Below are 16,175 nucleotides of genomic sequence, written 5' to 3'. Positions count from 1 at the left end.
ATATTTATAATGCAATGTTAATCGACATGGCCTTTATCACTGTATATAATACTATCATTCTGTAATATGAAACCACATCTGGTCACAAAAAGAAGTATTTCAAATACTCGACTATGTTATTAAGTTCATTTGGAGAAAAAGCATGTCAATAAATGACATCTTTGTTGGACAACAGGTGTGTAAACTGTGCAAAACTGTGCTACTGCAGGACATTTATTTAGAGCGATTTTTTGTGCACTGTACAGCATGTATCATTATTACACACAGCAGCCGTGGCATTATTGGAGGAATAAGCATCTTAATGAACATGACAGGAAGGAAGTGCAGGATTGTGGGAATGTGACAGGACAGGAAGGAAGTGCGCCTGACCTTCTGTGTGGTGCTGTTGGTGGTCTGGGTGGAGGGTTTGGTGAAGGTGATCTTCACCGGTGACATGTGCGGCGGCAGCGAGTTGGCGATGCTCTGCATCAGGTTGCTCATCTTGGGGCTGCCGCTCACTGGAAGCGTGATGGTTTTGGAAATGGGCGTGGCCACTTTAGGCACCTCCTTCAGCAGCATGGGGGAGGAGCCAGACGAGTTGGTTCTCCGCCTCTTACGAGGTTTCTCGTCCTCATCGGAGCAGCTCACGCCTGACAGACACAACGAGACGTCACACAGCTTTAACACAGTATTAAACAATGTGCCGTTCTCGTCTGGTCTGTTTAATACTGTAACACAATCTGCATTGTAAAAAGAAATACTGGGGTGAACGTTTATAGTTCAGATATAAACACTGATGTCTATGGAAGCGATCAAAATAGAGCAAGTCATCTTCTGAAAGTAACTGGCGCTTCAAATAACGTTTGTGTCGACTGCATTGTTTCTCCACTAGGTGGCGACAAGTGACTGTTAAAAATGTGTTTGTCATTGAATCATAGTGAGTGAGTGAGTGAGTGTGTGTGTGTGTGTGAGAGTGTGTGTATGAGAGAGAGACGTACTCTTGACATAGACAGTACTCCCGCTGGGCAGCACCACCACGTTTGAGGCAGGGCTGGCGGGTCGAGGGGATTTGACGGCCGCTGCTGTGCTGGAGCTGCTGGGAGCCGATGCGCTGGGTGGAGTGGAGGTGGTGCTGGTGTACGAATAACACACCACCACTGCAACACACAACACACACACACACAGTGAGGAACACACTTCCTGTCTCTGAGAGTGTGTATTATATTAACCACAAAACATAGATTACACAGACACAACTAGGGCTGTCAAAATAGCTGAAACTCAATTTGAATTTTGTACTTAAATATTATCAATATTCGAATTATATTCGAATTTAAAAGGCATAATTTCAGTTGGGGGGGGGAAAGCTTTTGGCTTCTCTCCTGAGGCCACAAGAGGGCGCATCGAGCAGAATATTACTAATGCACATTTATTCAAAGCAATAAAATAACATGACTATGTGGAAAAAAAGTGCATAATGTTTAAAATAATGTTTATGAACCAATTATAATTAATTAAGTTGCTTAAACAACTCTAAACAAAACAGCATTGTGTATGTATAGTTTAATACAAAGGACCAAAAACCAATCACAAAGAGTGCTTTTTCTATTTAAAAACATGAGATGCAGTGGGATGGGGAAAACCGCCATGAAGTCTCAAGACATGTTTTTTAAAAGTTGAACGCGTTAAATTTACATGACTTTCTAAACATGCGTCTCTCTTGTGCGAGACACGAGTGCAACGCTGATAGATGTCCCTCTAGAAAATGTGATAAATATGCGTTCTGTGTGAACGGCTCAGTTTCAGTTTTGACGTAAACAACATAATCTCCGCATTGATGTTCTCTTTTTCCGCAATATTTTGAATGAACAACGCAGCAGCGCCGCATCTAGTGGCTTCAACTGGATAAGCTATGAAAAACATTAAACTGCAACACTTACATCGTCATCGCATCTCGTGCGCCGCTGATAAAGCTTCCTGACGCACACCTAACATTCAAATGCAACGTTTTTGCACTCGAATGCGAATTTTTTAATTTTAAATTCAACGAATATTCGAAATTCTATTTTTTTTGACATCCCTAGACACAACATATACAAAAAATGTGAAAAAATTATAAAAATAAATAATTATAATAAAAATAATGTTGTTATTGTTCACTAAAAATAGAAATTTACTACTCTTTATACTTATATCAACCACAAAACATAGATTACTCAGACATAACATAAACAAAAAAATATATAAAGAAATTATAATAAACTAATAAAATAAACAACCACAATAATGTTGTTTTTGTTATCATTAACTAAATAAAAAAATACAGCTTTTAACTTATATTAACCACAAAACATAGAATAGACAACATATACAAATTATTATTATTATTAATAATAATATATAATATGTTGTTAGTGTCAACTAAAACTTTTTAAAATTTATACACACAATACATCTACAGTACCAAATAGTGGTAGTTAAGAATGCCTAATATAAAGTGTAAGCAAATAAAATAAACAGATGAAAAACATAAAAAGATGAAAAACTTAAAATAAAATGAAATAAGTTGCAGTTGAAATACTAAAATGGAAATTAATATAAATTAAATCTAAACAGAAATGTTTAAAAAATAATAAAACTGACAAAGCACATAACAAAAATGACCAAAAGTTAAACTAAAATGAAAAAAAAATAAAAGCCCATGAATAATTACTAGGGCTGCGATGATAAATTGATGCAGAATCGATTCGTGGACCGATTCTGAGATCTTCTGAATGCATGATTCTCTCTGGAATGGGTTCTGAGTGTAGATTTTAACAGCAGGTGGCGCTCTACTCTAGTTTTTATCCTCACACTCAAACACTCATGACGAAGAGCTGAAGAGTCTGTAATTTCACCTCGGCTCAGAATGCTTTTATGATGAGATTAATGTAAACACAGCCCACTGTGAACACCCTTGTGATTCGCTTCAACCTTTTCCAATCTTATGAATGATTATTTTAGGTTCAAGTGTAAGGATTTGTTTCTGAAGCATGCAGTGTTCAAAACTAAGCTCGGAATCGACTCGAGAAAGAATCACCATGCATTCGGAAAATCTCAGAATCGATGCGGAATCATGTCTCGAATCGTGATTTCCCTAGTGTTGGGGGTAACGCATTACAAGTAACACAAGTTACGTAATCAGATTACAAGTGTCTAGTAAAGTAACAATATTATACAAACCTGCAATAATTAAATAAGTTAAATAAGACAAATTTTATTACATTTTATTAACCAGTGTCTTTGCTGCTGACCTTCGATGATCCAATTCAATCATACTAATAATCAAAAATGACACATTTGTGTTATTGCTGAATAGTGTTGAACTTTCTTCTCCTGCGTCATATTCTTCATGTGATTAGTTTGAGCGGCGCCCTCTACTGTACAGACGTGAATTTACATTTCCTTCAGCCTGAGGCGCATTCAATTCACTTTTGGTGTGAAAGGGCTTTTACGTTTGTAAAAGAAGAACTTTTTATATTAAAAACAAGCAAGCAAGCCCCGCCCAGATTTAAAAAGTAACACAAAAGTAACGTAACGCATCACTTTCCATAAAAAGTAACGCAATTAGTTACTTTGTAGGGAATAACGCAACATTGTAATGCATAACTTTTAAAAGTAACTTTCCCCAACACTGCCCAGCCCTAATAATTTCTGTAGTGAAGTATCATCACTTGTACCTTCTTTGTTGGCGGTTTCGGCGGGCAGCAGCAGCGAGGCGTTCTGGTGCGCCGTGGCGTTGGCCATCGCGTTGGCCATCACAGTGAAGGCCGTCTGAGGAACCAGTCTGGGCATGAGAGGAACCAACCGCCGGCCCTCGATGGACCACTCCGCCGAGCTGTTGGGCCCCGACATGCTGCAGGACACACGAGCATTATTCCAGCTGCAGGTCACTGAAGCACTAGAGCGGTCACATCTGACTAACGGCTGACACTCACTGATACGCGATGGTGGTCAGGCGCTCGTCGTTCACGGCTCTGCGCACCTCCGCTCGATGACGCTCCGTCGAGATACTGACAGAACACACCACACACACTCATCACACTCATCATCCTCAATATCACTGCAAAACAACACACTAACAACTATTACGTGCATATCCAACTTACATACACTAGCAGTCAAGAGTTTCTCAACAGTAAGACTTAAGTCTCTTCTGCTCAACAAGCCTGCATTTATTTGATCCAGTAGCAGTAATATTGTGAAATAACTATTTGTTTTTTGATTTCTATTTGAATATATTTTAACATGTAATTTATTCCTGTGATGCGCAGCTGTATTTTCAGCATCATTACTCCAGTCTTCAGTGTCACATGATCTTCAGAAATCATTCTAATATGCTGATTTATTATTATTATCAATATTTAAAACAGTTGAATAATTTTTTTCCAGGATTCTTTGATGAAAAGAAAGATCCAAAGATCAGCATTTATCTGAAATAAAAAGCTTTTGTAACGTTATACACTCTACCATTCAATAAAATGGTAATGGAAGAAATTATAGAAATTAATACTTTTATTTAGCAAGGATGCTTTAAATTGATCAAAGACATTTATAATGTTACAAAAGATTTCTATTTCAGATAAATGCTGTTCTTCTGAACTTTCTGTTCATCTGTGACTCCTGAAAAAAATCTACTCGATATTCACATAGAAAACAGCTGTTTTAAATAGTACAAATATTTCAGAATGTTACAGTTTTTGCTGTATTTCTGATCAAATAAATGCAGGCTTGGTGAGCAGAAGAGACATTATAAATCTTACTGTCCAAAAACTCTTGACTGGTAGTGTACACTCACATAAAGCCATATATTATTGCTGAAAGGATTATTGGTGCCCCCCTGCCTACCCTCCAAGAACTGTATACATCCAGAGTGAGGAAAAGGGCTCAGAAAATCACTCTGGATCCATCACATCCAAGCCATCTCCTTTTTGAACTTTTGCCATCTGGTCGGTGTTACAGAGCACCGAATACCAGGACAGCCAGGCACAAGAACAGTTTCTTTCCCCAGGCAATCTACCTCATGAACAGTTAATGTTCTCCCATTGTGCAATTAAAGTACAGTATGTGCAGTAACCTTATACTTATTTATCACCCTAAATCCTAGTACATCGTTACAACTTATTTTTTGTTTTATTTTATTCTACTCCTATTCTATCTATAGCACACCTGCACATACACTTTATTCTTTTTTTGCGGTTTATTTATATTTATGCATGTGTATTTTATTCACATCTCATTTTTATTATCTGTGTGTTGTTGTTGTCTCCGTGTACTGGAAGCTTGTGACACTATAACAAATTCCTTGTATGTGCAAACATACTTGGCAATAAAGCTCTTTCTGATTCTGATTCTGATATATTAATAGCAGATCTGACTGATGTTTATATTGTCTGCAAATGTAAACTATGCTAGTGTTCAGCTTTAAACTACAGAATCCCATTTCTGCCATTGAACCAAAAATACAAAAAGGTAACTGCAACTTTTTTCCCTCATAATTGCTAGTCTATATCTTGCAATTCTAAATGTATTTCTCAGAACTGCGAGTTTCTATCACACAGTTCTGACTTTATGAGAATCTATCTTTTCTGACTTTACAACTCAATTGCAAGTTTGTATCACACAGTTCAGAAACAATTAGTCAGAACTGCAAGAAAGTTTTACATTTTTTTACTCTTTGTTTTTAGCAGGCTTCCATACTAAACTGCTCGATGTGACTAGAAAACACTGAGATATCAGAGACTGTAGTTAAGATTAGGATAAGAGTATTGTGAAAAGTGAAAGGTGTGCGACACCTCAGCACTCGAGTGAGTTCTCCCAGCAGCTCCTTCTTGTCTTTGGTGAGATCTCCTTGAGCGCGCAGAGCGCTGATCACGCCGGCGTACGCTTCCAGCTCTGAACACACAAGCACACAAACACGCGACACGCGTGAGCTCGCGATCAGCACACACATCAGCACAGCTGCTTACACGCCTCAGCGAGTCTCACCCAGTTTGCGCAGGATTCGCTTGCACTCATCTCTGCTGAGGTCGAGCAGCGTGGGCCAAACCACCGGCATGCTGCCCGCCAACGGCTTCTCCTGCTGCACCAGAACACTTTTTCACTGGAGGAAGAGTTATTATGGATTATAGACTCAATGTATTTGAGTTAAAAACGTCTTAATGCTGGATTAGTTTCAGCTTTTGTCTTCTCCAGATGTTAACTGATGGACTGGAGTGCTGTGGATTATTGTGATGTTTTTATCAGCTGTTTGGACTCTCATTCTGACGGCACCCATTCACTTGCAGTGAGACACTGTTGCAATGCTACATTTCTACAAACCTGACGAAGAAACAAACTCATCTACGTCTCGGATGATCTGAGGATGAGCACGTTTTCAACAGATTAAAAATTTTTCTGAACTATTGTTTTAAGCACACTCACCTCTGACAGACGCCGCTAACTCTCTCTGGATCTCTAAGAGCCAATGATCTTCAAGAAATCCTTCAGAGAAAAGCATCATCGCAGACATTAAAGATAAACATGAAGGATTTTTAATGGTACAGAACATGAACACACATTTGAAAACTACTTTGCAAAAAGATGCACAATATTTGACGTCACGCGAGTATATTACATTAGCCCACATCAAAGCTCGTTCGGCCGCTCGCCCCGCCCATCCCTGCATAAAACATGAGCTCGTTCCAGGTGTTTTGATTGGCATCTACCAGCTTAAAGAGCTAATTACTGATGTGATCAGCTGAGATCTGTGTGTATATGAACGAGTGCTAAATATGATCTCACGGTAAACACGGGTGTTTAATAACCACTAACGCTTGTGAAGTGCTGCTTTTCTGTCGTGAGTTGTTATTGTCAGTGTGTTGTGTGCAGAAGGTTAGCTTTAGCCTTTAGCCTGTCTGGAGTTTCACGCATCACACACCCGAGCCGCTGTATTCCCCGCCGAGCCGTGTGTGTGTGTGTGTGTGTGTGTGTGTGTGTGTGTGTGTGTGTGTGAAATCACAGCTGATCACCTGTACAGACATCGCTGTGCCATTTCTAAAGTCAGCTGTGCGTTTAATTCTACACTTACCTTCAGTTCTGCACAGTCCTTCAGCTCCGCCATGTTTATCCGACGCCAGAACACTCGGGCCGCGCTCACAGCTGCCCGCGGGAAAAGCCCGAAACAACACAAGAAAACGCCACAACTAAACAACTCCAACGGGATTATACGGGTTGGTAGTTGCTAATACGTTTAACGCGAATTAAAGTAATGTTAGTCAGCCGAAAATAAACATTTGAACCGATTTGAACGCGTCTGAATCTGATCAGGCACTGAGTGGGGCAGCTCTCGGAAGAAGCCCGTCGTCATTGTTGACATTCTTTTGTTATTGTTTTGTTTATTATGCACTTCATCAAATTTAGTGGTAAATATGTGTGATATAGTTTTCTTACCTTTATTTTTTGTGTGGTATTTCCCTCATTGTGTATGGAGGCCTTTGGCAATATGAATGCAATTTTTGTTGTGCTAATAAAACACATTAAACATTAAAACCTTAAATCAGAGTAGAAAGTCTTAACATTAAATGTCGCATGAACTGCAAAACTTATTATAATTATCATCAGAAGGTGTTATTTCCATGTTTGAATTAGAGATATTTAATCCTTTTATATTGTAAAATAAATTAAAATGTAATGGAGATCTGTTGTAAGATGTATTTTCAAACTCGAGCATTGTTAGTGAAAGTCACCAAAATGTGACTTAAGAGAGTCTTAAATGTGCCTTCATAAATCCTGCAGAAACTCTGATTAAAACTTAATACACGCGACCACAAAACCTATAAACAAATGCTTTATTACATTAAACACACATCAAGACAGTTTCAAATATGACTCCTTATCAACACAAATGAAAGCCCATCTCAGTGAACGGAGTTTAACACACTGCAGGACATCAGCTCAGAAACTCAACATGCATCACTTCAGTCAAAAACTGTCCAATGTGACATTCAGCTCGTATGTTTACAAGTCAAGATGACAAAAACAGGAATAATGCATTGATATACAAAGCTTAAAGGTCTCATGACATGCTGCTTTTTAGATGCTTTTATATAGGCCTAAGTGGTCCCTAGTACTGTATCTGAAGTCTCTTTCCCGAAATTCAGCCTTGGTGCAGAATTTCAGCCACTACGAGCCAGTCCCACAATGAGCTTTCCTTAGGACGTGCCATTTCTGTGTCTGTAGCTTTAAATGCTAATGAGGAGGAGAGAGGCGGGGCAACTGCCATGCTTCGCTCGTTTGCAAGCCATGATGTCTCTCGAGGAAAAAAAAATATTGCGCTCGCCTCGCACGGTAGTAGCTCATTTTCTCATGGGCGGGCCAAATTCTCTGGGCGGGCAAAGCAGAGAAAGGGGAGGTAACCTTTCCCCGTATGACGACATAAAGGGAAGATTCCAGATTGGGCCATCTGAGCTTTCATTTTCTCAAAGGCGAAGCAGGATACCCAGGGCTCGGTTTACACCTATCGCCATTTCTAGCCACTGGGGGACCATAGGCAGGCTAGGGGAACTCATATTAATGATAAAAAACCTCATGAAGCGAAATTTTCATGCCATGGGACCTTTAACTTGTATAAATTCACATGAACATTATTTTCTCAACAAAAAGCAAAACACAAGATTAAACACATATATACCATACCCACAATAATAAACAGCAGTGAACTTAAACCACACCAATCTCTGATCCCTTTATTCCTCTATCTATGATAATCATCTGAAATCAACATGATATTTCTGATTTAAATTAAACCTTAATTGTAGTGTGATTGTAAACTATAAATGTGACCCTGCAGCACAAAAGCAGTGTTAAGTCGCTGGGGTATATTTGTAGCAATAGCTAACAATACATTGTATGGGTCAAAATTATACATTTTTCTTTTATGCCAAAAATCATTAGGATATTAAGTAAAGATCATGTTCCATGAAGATATTTTGTAAATTTCCTACCGTAAATATATCAAAACTTAATGTTTGATTAGTAATATGCATTGCTAAGAACTTCATTTGAACAACTTTAAAGATGATTTTCTCAATATTTAGATTTTTTTGCACCCTCAGATTCCAGATTTTCAAATAGTTGTATCTCGGCCAAATATTGTCCTATCCTAACAAACCATACATCAATGGAAAGATTATTTATTCAGCTCTCAGATGATGCATAAATCTCAATTTAAAAAAATTGACCCTTATTACTCATTTTATGCTCTAGGGTCACATATTGAGAATGATGATTTTTTTTTTTGTCTCAAAAAGAGATCACGATTCTGAACTAAATAAAATAACATGTGACAAAATATTAATTGCTGAAGTCTATTTAAAAGGACAACTTTAAAGATGATTTTCTCAATATTTAGATTTTTTTTGCACCCTCAGAATCCAGATTTTCAAATATTGTCCTATCCTAACAAACCATACATCAATGGAAAACATTTATTCAAAAATGACTGGTTTTGTGGTCCAGGGTCACATATTTATTATCAGTGCTGCTCATATTTTCAAGCTCAGATCTTTTCAAGCGTTATAATCAGTGCTGTTCTCTCTGTGAACATCTAAACACCGGCGGCTATCACAGGAATGAACTTCTGCGCCTGATTGGCCCCGATTTCCGCCACATACAGCGCCGCACTCTTCTGATCCAGATCCACCAGGTGCGGCTTGACGTCCTCGGCCAGCTGGATGCTGCTGGTCACCTGACACTGACCGATGATGCCGACGGGCGGAGCCTCCAGCAGCGTCACCTGATTGGTGTTTAACTGAGCCACCACCATGTACTTCTGGTCTGGTGTGAGTCTGCGGGTCACAAACACACATTATTATTATTACAGCTCAAACACCTGCGGTGCGGCCTGGAGAGAGAGAGGTAGAGGGCAGGGTACGGCTGGGCGATAACGCAAAAACATTAAAAACATTTGACCGATTCTCAAACTAGTCAGCTTGAAAATGTAACTACAACATGATTCAAGTAACTTTTTCTTTATAAACCCTCTAGTTAAAGAAAATTCTATTCCGAGTGCAGCACACATGAAGTTGTCAACATGATGTAAATGTTAAACTAATCACTTTTTAAATATCTTTGCAGAAAAGATGCATGAGCTACAACTACATCTTGTACAAACTTGTCTTATACATATTATACGTTCAGAAATAATACGAGGAAAATGCTTTAAAACAAATTCTCAAAAGTCAAGGTAATTCAAATTCAAAATGAAAAACTTATAACACCAGCAGACTATTATTAACTATAAATGTTCTGTAAAAACAATGAACAGCAGCTTTCAGTCATCAGTCACCGTGATGCAAACATGAAATATCAGACATACAGCAGTAGTTCTTTACAGGTTTTTTATTCGATTGCGCTGCTTTTCCATTGTTTTTCTGTGTAAACATGGACGTGTTTGACTGTTGCGCTCGCGTCTCTTGCATGAAACGGCTTTCTAAAAACACGCCGCTCAAGTTAAAAGAAGTTCACTCCCATCTTCTTGCATTTTTTCCTTTTCCGCTGCCGCGTCGCATCTTTATCAACACAAAAGCTCATTCTGTGTGAACTGCACCTCGCACTATATTCTACTTATGGTCCTTCACTGAGCGCGTCACACAGGAACAGTTGATCATTCTTTTCTCTTTACTGTTATCATTGTCATTGTCATATTGTCAAAGTGTCTAATTCTAATGTTTGGTAATATTTCTATTCATCATATCAAATCGTGGCAAAACATTAAATTCGAATGAATTGATCAAATCGGAAAAACAACCTTAACACACCTGACGGAGTACGGCGCGTCCTCTTTAAAACAGCTGCCCCACGAGCCCAGCCAGTCTCCCGTCACAGAGTTAAACACCTGGATACGCTTGTTCCCTCTGTCTGCAACCCACACCTGAACACACGAGCACGAGAGGACGAACACAGAACGGTTAACACTGCGTCAGTCAACTACATTCACAACCCACCTGACTGCTGTAATGCTGTCAAACAGGATCTTAAAGGAACAGTTCACCCAAAATTAAAATCTGCTGAAAACGTGCTCATCCTCAGGTCATCCGAGATTAGGATGAGTTTGTTACGTCATTCATCAGGTTTGTAGAAATGCAGCACTGCATCAGTGTCTCAGCAATGGATGCTCTGCAGTGAATGGGTGCCGTCAGAATGAGAGACCAAACAGCTGATAAAAACATCACAATAATCCACAAGTAATCCACAGCACTCCAGTCCATCAGTTAACATCTGGAGAAGACAAAAGCTGAAACTAATCCAGCATTAAGACGTTTTTAACTAAAATACATTGAGTCCATGATCCATAATAAGGCTTCCTCCAGTGAAAAAGTGTTCTGCTGTGAATCAGGAGAGAAATCTGCACAGATCAAGCAGCGTTTAAACAGCTCTAAACACATATGTGGCTGGATTTTGATGTGAGAGACAACAGGAGATGCACTTTTTCACTGGAGGAAGCATTATTATGGATTATGGACTCTATGTATTTGAGTTAAAAACGTCTTAATGCTGGATTAGTTTCAGCTTTTGTCTTCTCCAGATGTTAACTGATGGACTGGAGTGCTGTGGATTACTTGTGGATTATTGTGATGTTTTTATCAGCTGTTTGGACTCTCATTCTGACGGCACCCATTCACTGCAGAGCATCCATTGCTGAGACACTGATGCAATGCTACATTTCTACAAACCTGATGAAGAAACACACTCATCCTAATCTCAGATGATCTGAGGGTGAGCATGTTTTCGTGTTGATGTCATTCAGAAACAGAAGTGAGGAAGAACATTGACACAAACCCTCTGGTAGCTGTCGACCGCCACACTGTGAGGGATGTAGAACTGAGCGAGTCCCTGTCCTTTCTCTCCGTGCATCCACAGCACCTGCAGATCTGACACAAACCAATGCGTCACAGTATTTGAGTTAAAAACGTCTTAATGCTGGATTAGTTTCAGCTTTTGTCTTCTCCAGATGTTAACTGATGGACTGGAGTGCTGTGGATTATTGTGATGTTTTTATCAGCTGTTTGGACTCTCATTCTGACGGCACCCATTCACTGCAGAGCATCCATTGCTGAGACACTGATGCAATGCTACATTTCTACAAACCTGATGAAGAAACAAACTCATCATAATCTCGGATGATCTGAGGATGAGATCGTCATTCAGAAACAGAAGTGAGGATGAGGACTGACACAAACCCTCTGGTAGCTGTCGACCGCCACACTGTGAGGATGTAGAACTGAGCGAGTCCCTGTCCTTTCTCTCCGTGCATCCACAGCACCTGCAGATCTGACACAAACCAATGCGTCACATTCACTCATCTGTGCATGAACGTTTCCACATACAAACCCTGATTTTGTATTAAAATGTATTCTATATTTAAGAAATGTAAGAGCAACTAATAATATTGTTTTTTTTCATTGTGGACGTGTTTTGTGCAAATTACACATAATTCATTAAATATTATATATATATATATAAAAAATATATTTGTGTTATAATAAAATTATTATTTTGATGATTTTAATTCCTTTTATGTAAAGCACTTTGAATTACCATTGTGTATGATTGGTACTTTATATTATATTATTTCAGCTAGTTGCCAGGGCAACATTTCACTTTCTCATTTAGTTTAAGTTGATGCACTAAAATAACTAAAAAGTAAAAAAATGAATAAAAATTATTAAAAGTAACCAAAACTCACAACAACATTAAAACATTTACTAAAATTATAGTAAAACAGAAATTGTAAAAATAAAATATGAATTAAAAACTATAATAATACCTTGATGATACTGAAATAATGCTGATACACACATACTGTCAATTAAGCAGAAATGTTTCATGAGAAGTAAATGTGTGTAGAAATGTGAGCTAATGAGAGCCAGTGATGCTAAAATCATCATAAAAGCACACCTCTGGAGAGTTTGATCAGGCGGTTGTTCATGCCGCCGTCTCCGTCCACTATGTAGATTTCTCCAGAACTGTGGACGAATATTTCAGCCGGCTGGTCGAACTGGAGCGGACTGAGAGAAGATCCAGCTTTCCCAGGAGATCCCAGAACCTGCAGCAGCTTCCCTGATGGAGAATACTGCTTCACTGTGTGTCCGTACGGCCCTGAAACACACACACGCGTTACTCACACACACACACACACACACACACACACACACTCAAACACACACACACAAACACACACAAACACACACACAGGCTTGTTTTTGTGAAAAGTGGGGACATCCCATAGGCGTAATGGTTTTTATACTGTACAGACCGTATAAAAAAAGTGACGTGACATGTGGCCAAGTATGGTGACCCATACTAGGAATTAGTGCTCTGCATTTATCCCATCCAAAGTGCACACACACACAGCAGTGAACACACACACACACAGACCGTGAACACACACCCGGAGCAGTGGGCAGCCACACACACACACACGCACACACACACACACACACACCCACACACACCTCGTCAGGATGAAGCGTGATCACTGATGGTCTCAGACTCACTAATAGAAGCCCATTTCTGACAGAAATATCTTTTTAAAAAGTAACTGTGACTATAACTTGCAATTCTGATTTTTTTTCTCAAATTGTGAATTTTATCTTGCAATTCTGCCTTTCTTGAAATTGCAAGTTTATATCAATTGTGACCCTTTTCTCAAAGTTGGAGTGTATCTCGCAATTCTGTTTTTTCTTGAAATTGTGGGTGTAGTGGTAAAAACAAGCTTCAACTTTCCAATTTTGTCCCTTGTTTCTTGGCTACTGTGGGAGGTGTTGATGCAATATTCCGACGCGTGCAAAGCACCATGAATAGATCCAGAAAGGCTTGTTGAAGTTCCAAACAATAACTGAAGTTTATTAAACCAAAATTAACTTGAATTGCAACATAAAAGTATGGCTCCTACAGTGGGTTTATATCTCACAATTCTGCTTTTTCTTGTTTCCACCACAGAAAAAAATTAATTGCGAGTTTTATTTTGCAGCTTTTGAGTTCACATCTTGCAATTGTGACTTCATTCTTGAAACTGTAGCCTTTATCTCACGATCCTAACACTTTTCTCAAATTTTGAGTTTGTCGCAATTCTGCCTTTTTCTTCTCAGATTGTGTTTGTCGCAAAACTGAGTTTTTTCCTAATTGTTTTTACGCCTTTCCCCCTCAGAACTGTGAGAAACAGTCCTCACTCACCTGAGCCACATACACCAGGCCGGCCAGATGATTGACAGCCACGCCGAACACCTGTCCGGTGAAGTACTCGGGGTTCTTGGGCCAGGAGATGTCCAGCTTATACAGCGCTCGGCCAGAAACCCTGAACTCACTCTGAGACCTGGACGCCACACTCACCTGAGGACACACAACATGATAGATCATCTCCAGACACATCAAACCTTCATTTACTGCGAGAAATACCGCGATATTACCGTGGACACTGCGGTAATATCATGCATTTTACACATGTACTATTAAATTCTTATGGTATTCAACAGCTTTTTTGGTCTACTAACAAAAAGTACCAAAATTGACCACGGTACTAGCCTGGATTTACCATAGTACCACTGTAATACCATGGTTTTTGGACCTGTGCCATGCTAGCACTATGGTATTCTTTAAAATAACAATCACTTGGTAGCACCACAGTATTTAAACATACTCCGCGATGATTTCTGAAGTTGCACACATCATGTGATGTTTACTCTCAGGTGTGTCGTGTCGTGTTAAACACAGAACATTTATCAATCAATCAATCTCCACATCGATCAGACTCACGTGAGAGCTGATGGAGCCGCAGATGAAGATGATGAAGAGGAGTATTGCCATGCCGACAGCGATCAAACAGCAGCAGCTGCGCCTTCTCATAGAGATCGATGATAATAATCAATCAGCACTGCACTTCCTGTTTTGATCACATGACGACTCCTCGAACCTCACTGGTTCACACTTGACAGCTGCGCAGCACGTCACGTGCGGTCTAAAAATACAAACGAATCATTTTTTGTTGTTGTTATTTCATGTAAAACGACCTGATGTAATTTAATGAGACACGATTATTAAATGAAATTAATTGTTCACAAATTTAATAATATTCGACTCTTTCATCTGCAAGGTCAATTGTAATGTGATATATACGTTAGATTTAGCATGTAGATTACTGAATTAACCCTGTAAACCCTCAAATATGATAATATACACACACACATATATGTCATATGTATATATATATATCAAGTAAAGCTGATCTATATACACGTGTGTGTATTTATACATGCATAAAAAAATGTACACAGTACACAAACATTATGTAAACAAAAACTTTTATTTTGGATGTGATTAATTGTGTGACAGCACTAGGATATAGTGAATGATGCACAGGCTGAATATGTGCAGATCTGCTAATTATTCTTCTGCATGTGTTTTGTATGTTGGCAGGGTTTGTAGAAACATGTAAGCCAAACAGATCATCTACGAGGTTTTAGAGTGAAGAGATGAAGCAGATTTGAGCCTAAAAACACGAGCAGGTTGAAAGCAGACACACTGGTGATCATTGGTCAATCTAAAGGACAGGATGAACATCTTTAATGTTTGTAGATTCTAATCATGACACTAGTGTTTCTCTGTGACCTCATGAGTGAAACAGCCTTAAAATCACATGCTGTTCAACATCCAGACGTATGATTATGAGATCGTAATGACAGCAGCGTGTTTGGCTTTACATTCTGAGCACCGGTAATCAATACATTCATTGAGAGAGAGAGAGATCCATCTGTACACACACCACATGACTTCAGCTTCGTCTGCGCTGGCAGTCGCTCAGAGTCCATCATGATGCATTATGGGTCGTCAGCAGAGACGAGTCGGTCACTCTCGTATGCTGGCGGAGTAAGAGAACTGAGGGAAGTGAGCGACCGGCCCAGCGTCCTCCACATCCTGACGGCTCTCTGAAACACAAGCTCAGCATTAATCACCACCAGAGTACTGTGTGTGTGTGTGTGAGAGAGTGTGTGTGTGTGTGTGTGTGTGTGTGAGAGTGTTGTGTGTGTGTGTGAGTGTTGTGTGTGAGAGAGTGTGTGTTGTGTGTGTGTGTGAGAGAGTGTGTGTGTGTGTGTGAGAGAGTGTGTGTGTTGTGTGTG

The 16,175-nt window shown here is 39.3% G+C and overlaps 3 protein-coding genes across 5 annotated transcripts in view; all 3 read right to left on the bottom strand.

Moving 5' to 3' along the window:
* Positions 1-7,167, bottom strand: part of LOC107671635 (BRCA2-interacting transcriptional repressor EMSY-like) — a 42,890-nt gene extending 35,723 nt beyond the window's left edge. For all 3 annotated transcript variants that reach the window (XM_016464543.1, XM_016464544.1, XM_016464545.1), the window contains exons 1-8: positions 7,088-7,167; positions 6,438-6,501; positions 6,007-6,108; positions 5,814-5,913; positions 3,957-4,031; positions 3,699-3,874; positions 978-1,136; positions 370-629 (exon numbers count right to left, since the gene is read on the bottom strand). In XM_016464543.1, coding sequence (XP_016320029.1) covers positions 370-629; positions 978-1,136; positions 3,699-3,874; positions 3,957-4,031; positions 5,814-5,913; positions 6,007-6,108; position 6,438 — 873 coding nt within the window. In that variant the 5' untranslated portion in view covers positions 6,439-6,501; positions 7,088-7,167. The remainder of the gene's footprint in view (positions 1-369; positions 630-977; positions 1,137-3,698; positions 3,875-3,956; positions 4,032-5,813; positions 5,914-6,006; positions 6,109-6,437; positions 6,502-7,087) is intronic.
* A 2,341-nt stretch (positions 7,168-9,508) lies between these two features.
* Positions 9,509-11,927, bottom strand: LOC107671632 (NHL repeat-containing protein 3-like). Its single transcript, XM_016464540.1, has 3 exons — positions 11,839-11,927; positions 10,818-10,930; positions 9,509-9,845 (listed from the first exon to the last, which is right to left on the bottom strand). Exons 1-3 carry the CDS (start codon positions 11,911-11,913, stop codon positions 9,605-9,607), a joined length of 429 nt encoding a protein of 142 aa, XP_016320026.1. The 5' UTR covers positions 11,914-11,927; the 3' UTR covers positions 9,509-9,604.
* A 3,426-nt stretch (positions 11,928-15,353) lies between these two features.
* akt2l (v-akt murine thymoma viral oncogene homolog 2, like) overlaps positions 15,354-16,175 on the bottom strand; it is a 16,109-nt gene continuing 15,287 nt past the window's right edge. The window contains exon 14 of the mRNA XM_016464522.1: positions 15,354-15,983. Within this exon, the coding sequence (XP_016320008.1) occupies positions 15,904-15,983 (80 nt within the window). The 3' untranslated portion in view covers positions 15,354-15,903. The remainder of the gene's footprint in view (positions 15,984-16,175) is intronic.

The sequence above is a fragment of the Sinocyclocheilus anshuiensis genome, unplaced genomic scaffold (genome assembly GCF_001515605.1).
Source record: "Sinocyclocheilus anshuiensis isolate Anshui unplaced genomic scaffold, SAMN03320099.WGS_v1.1 scaffold1386, whole genome shotgun sequence".
NCBI classification, from domain to species: Eukaryota; Metazoa; Chordata; class Actinopteri; order Cypriniformes; family Cyprinidae; genus Sinocyclocheilus; species Sinocyclocheilus anshuiensis.
This window is presented reverse-complemented; position numbering and strand designations above follow the sequence as displayed.